This window comes from Paramisgurnus dabryanus, chromosome 22, assembly GCF_030506205.2.
Source record: "Paramisgurnus dabryanus chromosome 22, PD_genome_1.1, whole genome shotgun sequence".
NCBI lineage: Eukaryota > Metazoa > Chordata > Actinopteri > Cypriniformes > Cobitidae > Paramisgurnus > Paramisgurnus dabryanus.
Genome location: NC_133358.1, coordinates 13717465 through 13735958, shown reverse-complemented (window position 1 = coordinate 13735958; position 18494 = coordinate 13717465). Strand labels below are relative to the sequence as shown.

The following is an 18494-nucleotide window of genomic DNA, read 5'->3' as shown; positions in this document are numbered from 1 at the left end:
AGGTGTGAGCAAAAATGTGCCATTTTGGGTGTGTCCTTTAAAATGCAAATGAGTTGATCTCTGCAACTAAATAATTAGTCAATTTTCTTAAAAAAAAATCCAGATAATTTACTCACCACCATGTCATCCAAAATGTTGATGTCTTTCTTTGTTCAGTCGGGAAGAAATTATGTTTTTTGAGGAAGTTTTTTCTCATTTTAATAGACTTTAATGGACATCAACACGTAAAAGATTTAATGTAGTTTAAAATTGCAGTTTCAAACGAGGCATAAGGGTCTTATAGCGAAACGATTATCATTTTTGAAAATAAAAATAAAAAATATGCACTTTTAAACCACATCTATCTCCGGTCATGTGACGCGCCAGTGCGACCTCACGTAATTGCGTAATGCCGTGGAAAGGTCACATGTTACATATATGAAACGCACATTTGCGGACCATTTTAAACAATAAACTGACACAAAGACATTAATTAGTATAATTCGACATACAACATCGTCGGAACGGTCCTCTTTCTCCACACTTGTAAACACTGGGGCGTAGTTTCGCATTCGTCATCTGTGACCTCTTGACGTGATGATGTATTACGTGAGGGCACGCTGGCGCGAGAAGTTGTGGTTTAAAAGTACATATTTTTTATTTTATTTTTGACAATCGTTTCACTAGATAAGACCATTATGCCTCGTAAGGGATCATTTAGAGTCCTTTGAAACTGCAATTTTAAACTGCATTAAAACTGTTATGTGTTGGGGTCCATTAAAGTCCATGAAAATTAGAAAAATCCTGGAATGATTTCCTCAAAAAACATAATTTCTTCACGACTTCACAAAGAAAGACATCAACATTTTGGATGACATGGTGGTGAGTAAATTATCTGGATTTTTTTTTGGAAAATGGACTAATACTTTAATGGCAGTGTCATGGTTGGATAGTGCAGATTAAGGGGCGGTATTATCCCCTTCTGACATCACAAGGGGGCCAAATTTGAATGACCTATTTTTTCACATGTTTGGGAATGTTTTACCAAAAGTTACTGGGTTGATCTTTTTCACATTGTCTAGGTTGATAGAAGCACTGGGGACCAATTATAGCACTTAAACATGGAAAAAGTCAGATTTTCGTTTTTTCCAAAAAACTTTTATGCATGTTTATATATGTATTATGTTAAAGGGACACCATGAAACTTTTGGCCACTAGGGGGTGCTAGACACGTATTTTTCACTTCTAGCGCCCCTAGAGCCCACAAGCGCCGCAGCACTGTCGCAAAGGAAAGGAACTGGCCAACCTTAAAACTAAACTAAAAACTAAACATTTAAAATGCTAAACGATCAACATTTTGAGACAACAGGGAGAAACGCAGTCATGTTACAACTTTCTGATGAGGAACTCGTCGTGGCAGAAGCCATTTCTCAATCTGAAGGTTGCAGCCTCCGGATGTCGTATTTCTAATACGTCATCAAGACTGTCTTATTTCACAATATTAACAATTACAAAGTTGACTATTATACTTAGTTAATCGTAAATTGTTGCAGTATGCTTATGACTTGCGAATGTAATGCTCAGTTTACCTTAATAAACCAGGCTTGATGACGTGTGCAGCCTGCATATTTGACCTCCGGAGGCTGCAGCCTTCCAATTCAGAAACGACCAGACGTATTTCCTTGCCTTTTTCCAAACAAATATTGTTGCATCCTCTCTCTCTCCCTCGCCACCAGGATTTTCCGCAATGGCGCTCGTTATTCCTCTTTTTTGTGTGAAAATCGCTCCAAATCCAAGTAAACCGATGCGTTTAGGTCTGCCGCTTTGTAATACGTCACGCGAGTGACAGCGGAACGCAGCAAATGAGGAAGAGAGAAGAGAGAAACGCTCGGATCTGATTGGTGAATGAATAGGGTTTGGTTTTACACTGTGAGCAAGTTTGAGTGCTATAGCATCCTGGATTGTAATGTAAATATCATAGACACAGTAAAAAGAAAGGTAAATACGTGAACACAGCATCTGAATACAGGGAACTATATGCAATATAATCGCCGCAATTTATAAAGAACATTGCATTTATGTATGAATCAACAGTTTATATAAAAAATTGCCTTAAAGGGGAATCGAACCCGGGTCGCCCGTGTCATAGGTCCGTGACACTAAAGACTGTGCCACAGAGTCACATGTTAGAAACTGCTCTCTACACTCATTAAGTAGCCTCCAGCAAAATTCACGTTAAAAACAAATTGTGTGGAGGAAGTGACGTATGCCGTAAAGCAGTCGAATTTTGTAGTTTTTTTTTGTGCTCTGGTTACTACCACAAACCCTAAGTTTTAAAATACGAGTAAAAGTGATACAGACCCCGTCAGGCTATGGTAGACATGTCATTCAACCTATTTAAAGTCGATGTACTATCACAAGGGTCTTGAAAATGTATTATGAAGGTTGAAAAATTACATGGTGTCACTTTAAAGATATTTTAATGGAAAATTAAAATAAGCATTGAAATGCTGTAGTAGGTGTATTTTCACAATTAAATTGTTTCCCGAAGGACATTGCAATATTGTAATTGCTTTCATTTTTTTTTTGTCTTGCAGAAACCACTCTACAGCTGTATCACCAAAAATGAAAGTAAGCTAAATTGCATTGACATCTTTGTTCCTTTAATAGGTTATCAGTCTGTAATTCATTTTCGTTGCTGCGCTCCGCAGAGATTAAATTTCCTGTTTGATGATGTCAGTTTTGCACTCTCTGGGCAATATTTAAAGGAAATGAGATGCCACTCTGTCTCACAGCATGTTTATGCGCCTGGGAGGCGGGGTCATGACCTGTGCCCTCTTGGAATTTGTGATGTCATTGAACTCATAACTGAATGTAGTGCTTGTTTACATGCATTTGTAGTAGTATAACACATGCCTCATGCTTGGACATCAGTTAGCAAAATACTTTATTTTCTGTTTTCTAATATTTTTCTATATTTTTTGTATAATTTTCTTTATACTGCTTTTTTTTGTTTGCTAGCACACAATCTGAGTGCCCATATATTTATGATATAAAATTAATTATTTTAATCAGTACTTATTCTTATGGTTCTTATGCACAAAACCCTGTAATTTATCTGTAATTGTGTACAATTTCTTTGTTTTGTGTATTTGTCCTCTAGTGGGCTCAGTATGCTGCAGTTATGCAGGGAGACACACAAACTGTCGTGAATACTGTCAGGCCATCTTCCGCACAGATTCGTCGCCCACCGTCTCACAGATTAACGCTGTCAAAGAGTACTGCCAGAGCATCAGTCCACAGCTTATCAGCTGTGTGGCCAACTATACCAAATCCTACCCAATCAAAAGCCCTATTGACAGTAAGTACAAAAAACATCTCCTTCATAAGACTCTCACTAAAATGTACATGCAAACACAAACTATATTAAAGAAACAGTTTTGAGATATATGTCCTAATACTGCCATGTTGTATTACTGCATATAATACGATTGTTTGTGAGCATGGTGTATTTCAGTTGGGACACAGACAGTGAGTTTGTCTCTTTGTTTGTAAGAGAGTCTATTGTCAAATGCATGAAAAATAATAAGTTAAGACTTAAAAATTAATTTAGGCTGGGTTTCACAGACAAGGTTTAGCTTAAGCCAAGACCTTTGGTAAATGAGGATATTTAAGTCACTTTGATAAAAACACCCTAGAAAAAAGCATGGGGGTGGTAGCATCATGCTTTGGGGGTGTTTGTCTGCACATGGGACAATAAATAGTTTTCATATATTGTGATTTCTGGATTTTTGTCTCTCACAGTGGACATGTACCTACGATGACAATTTCGGTATGTGCATTATTTGGTGAACCGTTTCTTTAAGTGTGTCCGTTTTTCCAGGTTTATACTGCTGTGACCGGGCAGAGGAGGCCCATTGTCAGACGGCCTGCAAGCGAATCCTTAGCTCCCTGACCACTGAGCAGGAGATCATGGAGGGGTTGATAACAGAATGTGGCAGTCAGCCGCTCCCACAGGACCCGCTGTGGCAGTGCTTTCTGGGTAGCGCCCACCCTCCCACCAGTCCTGACCCAGAATTTCCACCGATCGGCAAGATGGACTGTGCTAAACTCCACTGCTGCTCCAAAGCCAATACTTCCCTCTGCAGGTTGGCATCCCACCCATGATGGATAATACCTGCTCTGACATTACAGAAACAGACATTCGTAACTTGGTTCAGAAGACTTTTATTAGTCATTGGTTGGAGCTTAGGTAGATTACTGATAGCACCAATCACCAATTATTGCCCATATTAGTATTATATTTTGGTGTGCAACTTTCTGTGACATGCACACACTTTATTATTTAACCTGTGCAACTTGTAAAGCAAATGCATGCTAATATTTTAATGCTAATCTGAGCATTCAGACTTGGCAATAACAATAAATGGGTAAAGGAGGGACCTAATATATGTGCCAAAATATCATATAGAGACATTGGGGGCAGGCCAGTAAGCAACCCCCTAGCAACCAAATACTGTAGCAACATCCACCCACTGCATCACAGATGCTACTTTCATGGCCTTGTTTAAAAAACTTAAATGACCAATACAGTGGTGATGTACTTAAGTTTTTTCATATGTTCACTATACTCCAGGGACATGTGCATGGAGATCAGCACCAACTGGGGCACGCAGACGTGGCAGGAGTTTGATCAGCGTTGTGAATATAACCCTGTAGAGATGGACCTCATCACCTGCCTGGCTGATGTGCGAGAGCCGTGTCAGTTAGGCTGCAAAGATTTGACCTACTGCACCAACTTTAACAACAGGTTAGATACATATTCAATAGTGTATTATTTATCTAGAGGTGTTTGCATAGCGGCCAGTTTTGCAGGGACAAGCACCACTCTTGTCAAATACATATTAATGAGAATATATTCTCAATATGCCGCTTTATCTACTAATCCAGTATAATATGCTCTTACTTTGATGAAAGACATAAGGTTGGTGTGGTGGTTCACTGAGTTCATAAGTTTGGATGCTATTATGTAATTGAAACACGTGGTGGATGTTACATGGAGAAATTAATATTTCTAAACAGTTCCCTTGTCAGCAGTCATATTGTTCTGGTATTCTGTGGCCAGCACATTTTCAATGTGGGTTTTAGACGTAGACGGGATGATTTATAAAGGCAGAACATAAACCAGCATAATTTTGGGGTCAAAAAGGCTTGAAGCACAATGAAAAGGCTGGTGGTTTTCTTCCACTGCTGCATGGTTTACACTTTTTGCAGCATTTGTCAATCCCAAGGGCCATTTCAGGAGTTTAAGGCAACGGCGACTCGGAGCTTTAAACCATGTGAATGGCACAAAGAGTTTGTGAAAGTGTAAGAACAGGCATAGAAGGATGATGAAACGACATGTCACATTTTTAAAGATCATGTGGGGGAACCAAATGCGGTCGCAGTTCACAGTTGAAGTCCAGTCCACTTGGGTTTTTTGGAGCTTTTTAATCCAGTTCCGACTGGTGGTTTGATATGATAGAGTTTGTCAGATATATGGAAAAAATACTTGTTTGGTTGAACCTTTTTTTTTTTCAAATGAATCAATAATTTTTTTTTATTTGTCATCAGTCAAAAATTGAGTTATTACTCTCCATATGGCATTCCCAAGAACCCAAGAATCTCTCGTCAATGAGTTCAAAGGTTGTGGCTAGATTGGATATAGCTACGGACAAATCTCACAAGATGTTGGGACTAGGGTTAGGTTTGGGAGTAGGATTAGGATGAAACACCGGTTCTGGGTAGAAGGGATAAAGCTACTGCATCCTGTGAAATGTTGGTCTATGGTTAGGTTTGGGGGTAGGATTAGGCTTAAACAGCGCTTATCCGGTGAGATTTCACAAGATTTTGTCTGTTGCTGTATCCCTTCTAGCCACAACATCTGAGTTCAATGGCCCTGTCCCAAATTGCACACTCCTGACTTATGAACTTCCTCAGAGTCCACACTTGATGACATGGAACCCTTGACGCGAGTCCACAAGGGCCACCGGAGTCGTATTTTAGGACAAACTCGAGCGTCATGCCGGAAATAGAAAGAGAAGTTGCCCATAAGTGTGAACTCCTCCCTTTTGTCATCTGATTGGTCTGATTGCTCTTTCGCAAGGAGTTCTGGGTTGGTAAAGTGTGCGAAGCTTCCTGCAGTGCAGGCTTTGCCAAAGACCGCATTAAGGATGCAAAGGGGGCGCTGATGAGCACACTTCAGAGCATAAAAATGACAGATGGGACACCCTATGGACTCGTAGGCCCTGTCCCAAATGGCGCACTTCATGTGGACTTTCGGTCTCGTGGCCTTAAATTGCGCGTGCTTGCAAAGTCTATGAGTCCGTCGGCTGTCCCATCTCTCATTTTTATGCTTCAAAGTGTGCTCATCAGCGCCCCCTTTGCACCCTTGATGCGGTCTTCGGCGGAGCCCGCACTGCAGCAGACTTTGCGCACTTTACCAACCCAGAAGTCCTTGCGAAAGAGCAACCAGGTGACGGATGGGAGGAGTTCACGCTGATGGGCAACTTCTCTTCCTATTACCGGCGTGATGCTCCAGTCTGTCCGAAAATACAACTCCAGTGCACCCTTGTGGACTCGCGTCAAGGGTCCCTAAAGTCTGCACTACATGATGTCATCAAAGTGTGGACTCCGAGGAGGTCCAGAAGTCCGGAGTGTGCCATTTGGGACAGGGCCGTAGACTAAGCGAGCACACACAATTTAAGACCACGAGACCAATTGTCCACATGAAGTGCACCATTTGGGACAGTGCCATTGAGAAGAACACAAGCTTCTTGTTTGTGTGTTGTTTATTGGCGGTTGGCAAAGCAGCTTCTGGTGCATTACTGCCACCTACTGACCTGGATGTAAACACGCATCAGTTCATGCGTGATTTAGCTACCAAGTGTACGTTATTAGAATACACAACACAAGAACATTTACATTTGCATTTGGCAGACACTTTCATCCAAAGCAACTTGCAGAACATTACACGGTACACATAATGCTCTACCACTGAGCTAAACAGGAACATAGCCTGCACTCTCATAAATGAGCAGACATTTGCCTGTGAATATTACTACTAGTATTACAAGCTATTTTCCTGTTAACAGTAAGAATAATGGACATCTCCCTAAATGCATGAACTCACAATTTAATTTCACATCCCATAAACATTAATAGAGGATCGTTATATAAATCTCTTAAAAATCACTGTAAACCCTAGGACAAGGACGGAATCCTGTACAATTTGAAAAATTCTGAGAATTATTTTCTTGGGCAAAGACTCACGAATCACACTCCCCAAGATGATGGCACCCCAGCCTCTGTGACGCGATCTGGAGTTCAAATAAACAACCGCTGGCTTTGATTTCTTTGAAGAATTCCTGGGGATGATTGGGTGGCGGGCACTCCTGTGGATTTCAAAGAGCGTCCAATGCAAATACGGAAGAAAGCGGAGGGGGCAGACGTGGCCGGAGTCTCAGGCGTGCCTGGAGTGCTGTATACTTACCCCGATGCAAATCACAGCAGTCTGCAAGCCACCCTATGGTCTATACTGTACCACGGCACAAATAAATCCAGTCTGTTTGTTGATGCAAGACAAAGACATGCAATTCCCACACAGTGGGCAGATGTTGTGTACCATAACTTCTTTTTTTTTAAACGGGATAATCTGTTAGCGGTGCTTTCCTTTTAGATTTGAGATATTTAGTTTTTTTTTACTTTTAAGGTCCAGGTTCAAAATCTTGTTCATGGGCATGCACACAACATTTGGGTGCTGGTAAAATCGCCTCACCACATCCAAAAGAAAAAAAACCCAGACACCCCTGTCCCCGAACAGCATTGGAGATCTTCAGGAAGAGGACGGAAATAAAGGTTTCCACTGCTGCAGGTTTCCTGAGGAAGTCCCACTTCCTAAACATTCATTAGCACACGTTTTAGATCATGTTTCAAATAGTAAACAGTGGCCTTTTGGGATACAAGGCAATTTCACAAAACAACACAAATCTGCTTTAAATCAGAAACAGAAAAGATTTATGTTTAATGCCTGCAACTTTTGTGTCAAAATTTGCTACTTCTTTAGAGTATATGTCAAGACTGTGTGCAACACGTTTCTGCAAGCCATTAACATTTTGTTTACTCTGTAGCATATACAGAAATCAATCTAAACATGTCTGACATAATCTGTTTATCGACCGCCGTTCAGTCACTTTATCTCCTAGCGCCGTTTCACATCTGGGCTTTTGTGTCTTCAGGCCAACCGAGCTGTTTCGAAGCTGCAACATTCAATCGGATCAAGGTGCCATGAATGACTTCAAATTGTGGTCCAATGGAACCATCAAGATGCCCTTTATGAACATACCTGTGCTGGACATCAGAAAATGTCAACCGGAGATGTGGAAAGCGGTGGCGTGTGCCCTACAAATCAAACCGTGCTATAGCAAATCTAGAGGGAGCGTCATTTGCAGGTAATTTTGTTTTTATCTGTGTAAATCTAAATAAAACAAGTCATATTTTACATTTTTAAACTACTTTGTGCTCATTTTAAGTCAATATAAATTAAATTAAATTATAGATTTATAAATACTTAGAGTAATAGGAATAGATATTTTATTAATTACTGTAATAGCTTAAAAGGTATCATGTCTATAAAAACATGTATGGCTTAATAGATTGGTACTGGCTATATCTGGATAAAAACAGTACTGTCATAGTTTTAATAACCTTTGAAAAAAAATTCACTCAGAAGCCACCATTTTGTTTACATCACAATACATGACGTTCCAATCAAATGCAACCATGCTGGTAGGCTTTTTTTGAGCCTACAGCGAGGTTAACATGGTAATAACTTCTATCTGTAGATTATAAAACAATGTGAAACAGAAAATGAGAGTTATAAATGCACACAAAGAGTAGGTGACGTCATGCGATCTCGACACCTGCATGCCTTTACAAATACAAGAACATGAACGTCTTCTGTTTAGCCCTTTCAATATGAACCAAGGAGTAACATAAATAATGACCAATACAGACTTGACTCATTTTTCAATTCCTCCAGAAAACAGCGTGAGGCGCACTTGAGATTTTACTTTTATTTCACACAGAAATCTTTTGGATTAGTTTATTGCAAAATTGGGACAAATACTGGACAGTTTTGCTTGTGGCAGCGCATGCATGAAAATGTTACATTTATGTAGTATTTTAATAATATTAAAAACCAGGGGACCCCCCAGTTTATATTTTTGTGCTTTATAAGGGGACCACCCAGCCCCCCAGTATTATTTCGCGATAACATTACACGTCATTAACCCGGAATCCACTACATGCTAAACATAATGGCGGCCTCCACAGGTTAATATGAGTATAACATGTTTTTTTTAAGTTGTCTTAAAAGGCCCTGTCCCAAATGGCGCACTTTATGTGGACTTTCGGTCTCGTGGGCTTAAATTGCGCGTTCTCGCTTAGTCTACGAGTCCGTAGGGTGTCCCATCTGTCATTTTTACGCTTTGAAGTGTGCTCATCAGCGCCTCCTTTGCCCCCTTGATGCGGTCTTCAGCGAAGCCCGCACTGCAGCAGGCTTCGCGCACTTTACCAACCCAGAAGTCCTTGCGAAAGGGCAATCAGACCAATCAGACGATGACGGGCAACTTCTCTACCTATTTCCGGTGTGACGCTCGAGTCTGTCCCAAAATACGACTCCGGTGCACCCACGTGGACTCGCATCAAGGGTCCCTAAAGTCTGGACTACATGATGTCAACAAAGTGTGGACTCTGAGGAGGACCACAAGTCTGGAGTGTGCCATTTGGGACAGGGCAAAAGAAAAGTACCGATTGTCTTATTTATGTCAGAGTGAAAAGAGTAAACTTAATTTCGGGACTTAATTTCGGGACTTAATTTCGTCCATTGACAACTGATTGGATTGATTGTAATGTCATGTTGCTAATTGCTAATCGCTGTGATCTTTTCCTGGGCCGCCCTCACACCATTTCTCGTAACATGAAGTAAAGAGAGATGGTTTCGAGTAGAGGAGAAGATTAACGTTTTTAATGAAAGATTATGAGGGCGCATGATTTAAAAAAAAAATTATCTGACAAAACACAATATTACATAAAAAAACAAATATTTTAATTAAAATTTCGTGACAACTTTTTAAAGTAATGAAAATATTTAATGTTTTTACCAATGGATTTTTAGTGGTAGATGGCAAATATAAAGTATTAAAGCATGCAAGTCTTCATAGTTGAGGTAGGGGAGAGCGGGGCACAAACTAATGCTTTTTGGTTTTGGCTCAATCATTCAAAAAATATTTGAGTTTGATTAATTATATTTTTACACAAGCAACACACACATCTCTGCTACAAATGAACATTTGAAGTTTGTTTCTAGTACTTACCATTCTTGGACAATTACACCAAATGTGACAGAAGTGCAAACGTTACAGCTTATCCCATAGGTGGGGTTAATTGTAACAGGCAGGGGGTTAGTTGGAACACTTGCTAAAAATGAAGTTTGCAGGCAAATATTTAAATACTATTTTGTCTATATACCTGAAGTGGATATTGTTTATATATCTGTCTATAATAGACAGCTATCCACACTGTTTTCATTCATCCAGCTCTTTTCTAACAATAATTCAATTATAAATGGATACAAATGTCTAAATATGTGAGAAAAGCAGCACAATTATGACAAAATATTTTTTATATGTGACCGAGTCTGTAATAACCAAACTACAGTTTCAAAAAATCAAACTCTGAGATAATGAGCATCAAAGTCTGATTTTAGCCATTCATTTCATTATGATTTTAATCTTTGATGTGATCTTATTCAATCAATATTAAAGATATGAACAAAAATAAATTTGATGCACAATTTTTGATAAGACAGACACATTTATTTTGTTGGCAGCCAGCAATCATTCATGTGTAGTCTATTTAAAACTTAAAAATTTAAAAATAAGAATTACGCTAAAGATAGCTGTTTTCACATCGTAAGTGCTGAGGGGTTCGTTGTAACACAGCGTTACAATTAATCCCGCTGGGTCAAAATATTTTCAAGCCCACCAAAAAAGTTGCTAAGAGCTGCAGACATATTTTAAAACGATGCTATGTTTTAGTCAACAAGACACTGATTAATATGACATAGCATTGGATTTGGTATCTTACACACCCAACATAGAAACTGAAAAAAACATATGATGAAAAAATGTACTTGCATTCCACCAAAACACTCGTTCATCAATAACTCTCTGGAAAAACATTATACATTTCCAATAATTCTTTTGGCAGCGTGAAAAAAATACCGGACAAACAAAACGCTCAACCTTGTGCAACAATGTAAACAGTCCGTGTTACAACTAACCCCAGTTTTTGCCCCGCGCACCCCTAACACTTGTGACAATGCTAAAAATCCTAAAAAATTTTGTTTAAGATCACATTTCTAATTTTTAAGTTTTGTTATGATTTTAGGGGGAAAGCAACACTTGACCACTTTTGTCATTTGCTTATATCTTCATACTTGTATCTATGAAAGTCCACAAAGTATCTATTGATTTGCTAGTGTGCATTTTTGTGCAATGTGCATTTGTGTGTCCTGTCACAGTATTTAGATCTCTTCAATGCGCAGAAAAGGAAACATATCTATTTAATTGCAGGTTGTCATATAATAGGTTTTGTGCATTAAACCAGCATGTTGTTTTTGCACATAGCTTGAAACGTCACTGTTGAAATGTGTTTATCTTTTCGGCTTTCACAACGAATCCTCGACTAAGAGCATTCAAAGCTCAAATCTCTTTTGAAGCACTTTGTAAAAATACTGAACCTGTCGTCAGTAAAAGTCTAGTCACAAACTTCGGTCTAGTCAAAACAGTCTTGTGCAATGCTCCACCCGATGGCTTAATTCATAGGCGCTGCACTGTGCCAGTGGCTGTTTTGTTTGCATTTATTGCACCTGTGCTTACACAAGTCTCGTTCGCATTCAGCGGCATTCCAGTCGGAACAGACGTGCGCTCCTCTGGTACATTGGGGATTAGCTGCCCTCACGCAACTCGGCAGGAGAATGTTCAGGAATGATGGGGTCTCTCTCTGTGACAAGTAATACTGTGACTCCAGCAGCTGAGAATAAAGACACGTGACTATGAGTGATGGCAGGGTACGACCCACAATGCATTACTCAAGCTTGAAACTGTCAAACGGGACCTTGCACCTCCAAGTCCTGTTCAAGCAGGTTTCAGGAATATAAAAAAAACATGCCGGTCAGGATGTTGCGGACTGTCATACAGTACATACAGTAGCTTTGTCTGCCAAAAATAGTCTACAGAAAATGTAAATTCTCATTATTTGGGTCAGATATGGACACACCCTAAAGTTGTATTATAAATAAACCTTTGCTGGGTTGTTTCCTCCCACGCTTTAGGTTTATGCCTAAAAGAAACAGTGCATATTTTTGTACCAGTGTGGGTGAGTAAGAAACAACAAATACATGTCCGCAACCGGAAATTACACCCCAGGATGTCAAACCAGTTTTGTCGGGCTCGAGAGAATGCCACATGTGGACATGTGGCAGTTGAAAGCAAGGCTGAAAATTGGTTTTAACACAGCAATCTCCCTCCAAGTATGAGGTCTCTTTATGGTGTATACAGTCAACAGGAAGCAAGCTTTCATCTCTTCTGTCTGAGCCCAAAGGTCGCGTAAGTTTCAGGGTTGGCAGACGCACAGAGAAGTGGTCTGGACCCATTCTGTGCCTCTGACACTATGAAAAACAAAAAGTGGACATAATATTCATGTAATGGGTGTTTTAGTAATCCGCTTATATACTTTCATGACATTCCAAAATTTGAAAAGGAGAGCTGTTGATATTTGATTCACACGGGGGGTGTGTGGATTACATGGGGATGGATTAAGATTTCTACGTGGCACCGGGGCAGCGACCTTTTCAGGGCCCGATGTTAAAGCAAATGCCCCTTGGAATATTTCAAATAAAATTGAATAATAAATCAAACACTTTCTTATAACCCATCTATTCAAAATGGATTGTTTATCATTTGCAGGTCAGACTGTGTGGACATCCTGACCCAGTGTGGGGATCGAAAACGTTTTCTTGAAGGACAGACCCCAGAACGGATCTGTGACCTGCTGTCTCCAACAGATGATCCAGAGCGTTGTATTCCTTTGAGGAGATACCTCGGTAAGTGTCTGTATAGGACTCAGCCTGGTCATTACATTTAATGAATGTCTGTCTCATATTGCCTTTCATTGTTGGAATCATTCTGGTATCTCCAGACCCCAGTCCATTTGAAAACGTTATTGAAGAGTTGATCCATCCTTGCAACCCTAATCCATGTCCAAGCAGCCATCTTTGTGAAGTCAACAGGAAAGGCTGTCATCCAGGACAAGACTGTCTGCCTTACTTCTGTGTACCTGGTACCATATGCATGAGCTACATTTTTACTATTAGATTTAGGGCTGTCACAATTATTAAATAATCGTTTCATCGCGATGATTTTAGATCACCACAATGATTGCATATCTCTCTAAAAAACAAGGGGGAGCTGCAGCACCCGTATAAACGAGACCGTATCTAATGGTGCTCCTTGACTGAAATTGTAATGCAATACATTGCAAAGTCATTTAATACAGTGGAAAAACAGCATTTAAAAAAAATTCATATTTACTGCCAGGTAAATCTTGCAAAAGATTTAATTTAAATAATCACAACAATTCATGAACTAAGAAAAAATCTATGAGAATTAAACGTCAAAGCCCTAAAAAAGGCAATGAATTGTCGTAATCGTCAACATTTATTAGATAATTAACCGTCAGCCAAATTTCAAAACCGTGACTTCCCTAATGACATTCAAATTGTTAAGTTATAAAAAAAAGTATATGAATAAAGTGTGCACATACTCATTGTACTTGAACTGATAGGATAAACATACAGTATACTAGCATATTGCTTACTGCATAATTTATACTGTATGATGCCACTATTATTTTTGAATATATAAAATTTGCACCATACAATGATAAACATCTAAATGGAAAAAAGTCTCAGAAATAAAAACACTTTCTATGCACTTATTTTATAAAATTAATTATTTTTTACTTGCATTTTTGTTCAATATCGTGCAACCCTAGTGTGATACTGTAATACAAAATACTATTCAAAACATTACCAGATTATACAAGTGAATTATTATATTAACACTAAGACTGTTATTATTTCCCCAAGGCTGTAAATTAGGTGAAGCTTCTGAGTTCTTGGTCCCCTTGGACGCTCGCATTCAAGTGCCCACCCGGAACAGACAGGTGGGCTGCTATGAGGTTTGCACCTGCGGTCAGAGCGGTCGTCTTGAGAACTGTGCCGATATGCCATGTTTGGACACCACCAAGACCTGCTTAATTTCAGGACAAAGGAAAAGTAAGTTCCCATTACCATTTCTTAGAATGTTATTATTATTTATTTGTTATGTCTTGTGGCTCTCTTTACCCCCAGGTCTGAAATGCATCTGCTAATATGCGATATGCTTGAATGAATGCAGAGTAAAAGCCCACACATGCTAAAGCTTCCTTCCTGTGTTTTTACAGGCGGCTAAAAATTTTAAAGAACCGACTCTTCAGTTAGTTGCAATTAGTTTTTGAATGCATTGTCATCAGTCACTGTTTTATGTGCACACTGCCACCTATTGGTTTTGTTTTGCATTACAACACAACAGCACAAAGGGATTTTGCACTCTCAGTGGATTAATACTCAAAACGCATATCACAATCATGATCACAAACAGGAAATAATGGCATAGAATATAAATGTTTATGCCATTTATGTTTATCTTGGGCTTATTTAAGACAGCTGTGTTTCCTTCAGAGTGGTGTCATAATAAAAAAAAACTGTGGACCCCTTCACATTTTTTAAACCGTTTTAGATGCATCAACCACTTATTCAGGAATGGATACATGTTTCATTTGTTACCCAATTAAAGGTGCCAGTTTAATGACTGACTTTTATCTCATCCCACAGGTCATGGTACGTCCTTCCGGGTCGACTGCCATCAGTGTTCCTGTTTCACAGGTGATACCATCTGCTCATCTCGCCAGTGCCTGAAGTCAGACAGCTCGGATGAGGAACGGCTCTTATTCACGGGTGAGTGCATGTCTGTTTAATCGTTCTACTTTATAAAAAAATAAATGCATAACATTCATCAAAACAGTATACAATAACAATAATGGTAACACTTTACAATAGTGATGCAAAGTCCGATTCATTTCCGCGAACCGGCTCTTTTCGAACAGTTCGGCTCATTGAACCGGTTCAAAAAGCCGATTCAACGATTCCTGAATAAGATTCCTAAAAGACACTGGTGCACAATTGCGGATGTGTAAGTATAAAGAATAAATAAACTTGTCTTTTAAACTCATTGGTCTTCCTTAAACAACTACAATATGATTTGCATGCACAATAAATCGTACTAAAACTAAAGCTTTTTAATAAAACAAGCATTTCAAGAAACTAATAAAACAAGAATGGCTCGTTCAAATCCTCTGTGATTCACACGCAGTGTCAGCAACTCATCCGTCAGAATCATCGGCAATCCTCGCCTCGGCAATCCTCGACAATCTTCGTCGGTTCTTTTTTAGTTCGACGTGCTATTTCGGCTGTGCGTCCTGCGTCATCAACCCGGAACCTATGCCCAAAACTAAAGTTCGATTCAGTTCGATTTGTGAACTGGCTCGACCGGTTACTTCCTGAGAACCGGCTCAAAAGAACGATTCGTTCGAGAACCTAACATCACTACTTTACAATACGTTTTTATTTGTTAACATTATTTAGCACATAATTACTCTTAGACATAGTTATGCATAGCAGTATGTTCGGATACATTTGTTAAATATCTGTTGAGCAGACAAAAAAGATATTTTAAAATTTATATTTAAAATATCTACTTATTATATTTTTAACAAAGAAACTTATACATGTATAGTGCAACATGAAGATAATAATTACAAAATTTTCATTTTTAGGTTTTCACTTTGTAAAAAAGACAAAAGTTGAGATTCCTTCAAATTTTATGAAGTGATTGTGAGGTTTTTAGCTTTTTATGTTTTGTGTGAGCAATTTAGCTTTTTATGTCTTTTATCAAGCTCAATTTGACCCATTACACAGCCGCGGCTGCTCATCCGAGGGGCGCAAATTCAAAATATGTGTTCGGAGTGTCATGTGTGTGCTCGTGTTTTCAAAAAATATGTGTTTGTTGTGTCATGTTAACCATGTGCATGACGTGTTTTGTCAAAATAAGTGCCTGGTGCACACGCGTCAAAACCGTTTATGATAAAAGAGACGCTCACGTTCACAAAATACAAGACACTCCCTTAACACTAAACTCTGATTACGCATGATATTATGCGAGTATCTGGCAAACGCAAGCGTTTCTTTTATCATAAACCCTTTAGACGCGTCTGCAGCAGTCACTTATTTTGTCAAAACACGTAATGCACACAGGATCACTCGACAAGCCGAACACATAATTTGAAATTACGAACCACACACATGATGGGCAACAAACATGTTGTGACGAACTTCGCATCGTGCGCCCTCGAAAAAGAAGTCACCAGCCGCCACTGACATCACATAAATCATAAAAAATCACTTACAGTTTTCCTCTCTCTGTTTTAGGACTTCCCTGTGGCTGTGCTGATCAATTTGTGCCTGTGTGTGCATATAATGGACGCACATATCCCAGCGCCTGTGTTGCACGCTGTGTCGGCTTTCGAGACAATCAGTTTGTTTTTGGATCGTGCAGAAGCATCAATCCTTGCTCTTCAAATCCCTGCCAAAGAAACCAAAGGTTCGAACCTTTGTAACTTTCAAAATCTTGTTTGCATTTAAAACCTGTCTGCTTTTAAATCTGCATGGCCTACAGTACATTTTTTATTTACTTAATTACTGTAAATGCGTTTTTGGTTCATATTGACGGACAACTCCAAATAATTTATGACCATATGATGCCATTGATGCTCTCAGCATAGTTTAAAATCTATTTAACCTGAAATATTCCTTTAGATTGAGCATTATTGCCTTTATGAATCACTTGAAATTCCAGGTTTGCACAAAGAATTGTCCAGGATCTCATGGACATTTTCACCTGTTTGCTTCACTACAGCCAGCTTATCACGTGACTTCCTGCATAGCTTGAAGCAGCTCAACTCATTGTTTGTTCAGGTGTCACACAGTTTCCTTCTTCAGTCGTCTACAACAGTTTAGCCTGGTGTAGAGGATTGTGTTTATGTAACCCTTCCTCTGAAATCACCCTGTCATTTGATGAACCCTTATGGCCTGAATAGATCGGTTTTCTCTGGGAACCGGAATTTACATCACAAGCCCAATTTAACACTGAGCCTGCCTGACTTCAGATATTCACCACATGTGAATCTACGCAGTGTATATACTGTATTCAGTAATATTTAATGGGCAACACATTATTAATAGATTAGAGCAGATAAACAATGTGAATGTGAAATTATACTTTGCTTAGTTTACACTATTGCATCATTGCATTATGCCTAAAACCCTCTTAAATCGGGGTTGATGTAAGTTGCACCTATTTTATATAAAGTCTGTTTTGATTTCTTTAGATGATTGTTATGCATGACCTAAAATGTTGCTCGCTATTTAATTTTCATGTTCAGATGTCAAGAAGACAGGAGTCTTTTTATATACACAGCTATCATTTTATGATAACATTACATTAGAAAAATGATGACGGACGTCTCAAAAGCATCGGTTAAGGGTCTCTTTGTGATTTTCCTCTTCTTAGGCAAGTGCCTTTCAACATCGGTCTTATGTAACACAGAGAAACACATGTTGCGTAACTTCTCCTTGGCCCGGTTTTCAAAGGAAGGCTTTTCACAGTTTGTTCCTTTGTAAACAAAGTAGTAAAATGGCAAACCCTTGATGTTTAAACATTAACATCAAAAATGATTTATTTACTTGTTAGGGCAAATCTTGATTTTACCATCAATTTAATCACTTACTTACAATCTCTTCTACTTAAAAGTACCAAAAAGGATGTTTTTGTCACAATGCATAACATCTTATAAGTATTAAAAGATCAAAGAAGATCTCTTAGAAAGCAATGAGATCAGCAAATTGAAAAGTTTGCTACTGCTTGCATGCTGATATAAAGACATGAGTGCATAAATCGAACATCATATGTGTTTCTAAAATCTTTATACTGAATTAAACTTAAACATTACAAACTATATGGACTATGCTATCCTCATTCATTTCATAGCACTAAACATAAACTAATAGTAGTACTTTAACACTACTTATATTTAAAATTTCCTAAGCTATAAAATAGCAATGTCTGCCTTTTGGAATCTTTTTATGAATATGCAGAATTAAAAAAATATATTATATACATTCAACTAAAGGATTATTAGGAACACCTTTTAAATTTCTCATTAATGCAATTATCTAATCAACCAATCACATGGCA

The 18494-nt window shown here is 38.8% G+C and overlaps 1 protein-coding gene across 1 annotated transcript in view; it reads left to right on the top strand.

The window, feature by feature from the left end:
• reck (reversion-inducing-cysteine-rich protein with kazal motifs) overlaps positions 1-18494 on the top strand; it is a 73206-nt gene that overhangs the window by 38561 nt on the left and 16151 nt on the right. Inside the window, exons 7-16 of the mRNA XM_065294828.1 lie at positions 2577-2610; positions 3143-3340; positions 3863-4127; positions 4616-4789; positions 8256-8468; positions 13050-13186; positions 13282-13422; positions 14231-14419; positions 15017-15139; positions 16670-16841. Of these exons, the coding sequence (XP_065150900.1) occupies positions 2577-2610; positions 3143-3340; positions 3863-4127; positions 4616-4789; positions 8256-8468; positions 13050-13186; positions 13282-13422; positions 14231-14419; positions 15017-15139; positions 16670-16841 (1646 nt within the window). The remainder of the gene's footprint in view (positions 1-2576; positions 2611-3142; positions 3341-3862; positions 4128-4615; positions 4790-8255; positions 8469-13049; positions 13187-13281; positions 13423-14230; positions 14420-15016; positions 15140-16669; positions 16842-18494) is intronic.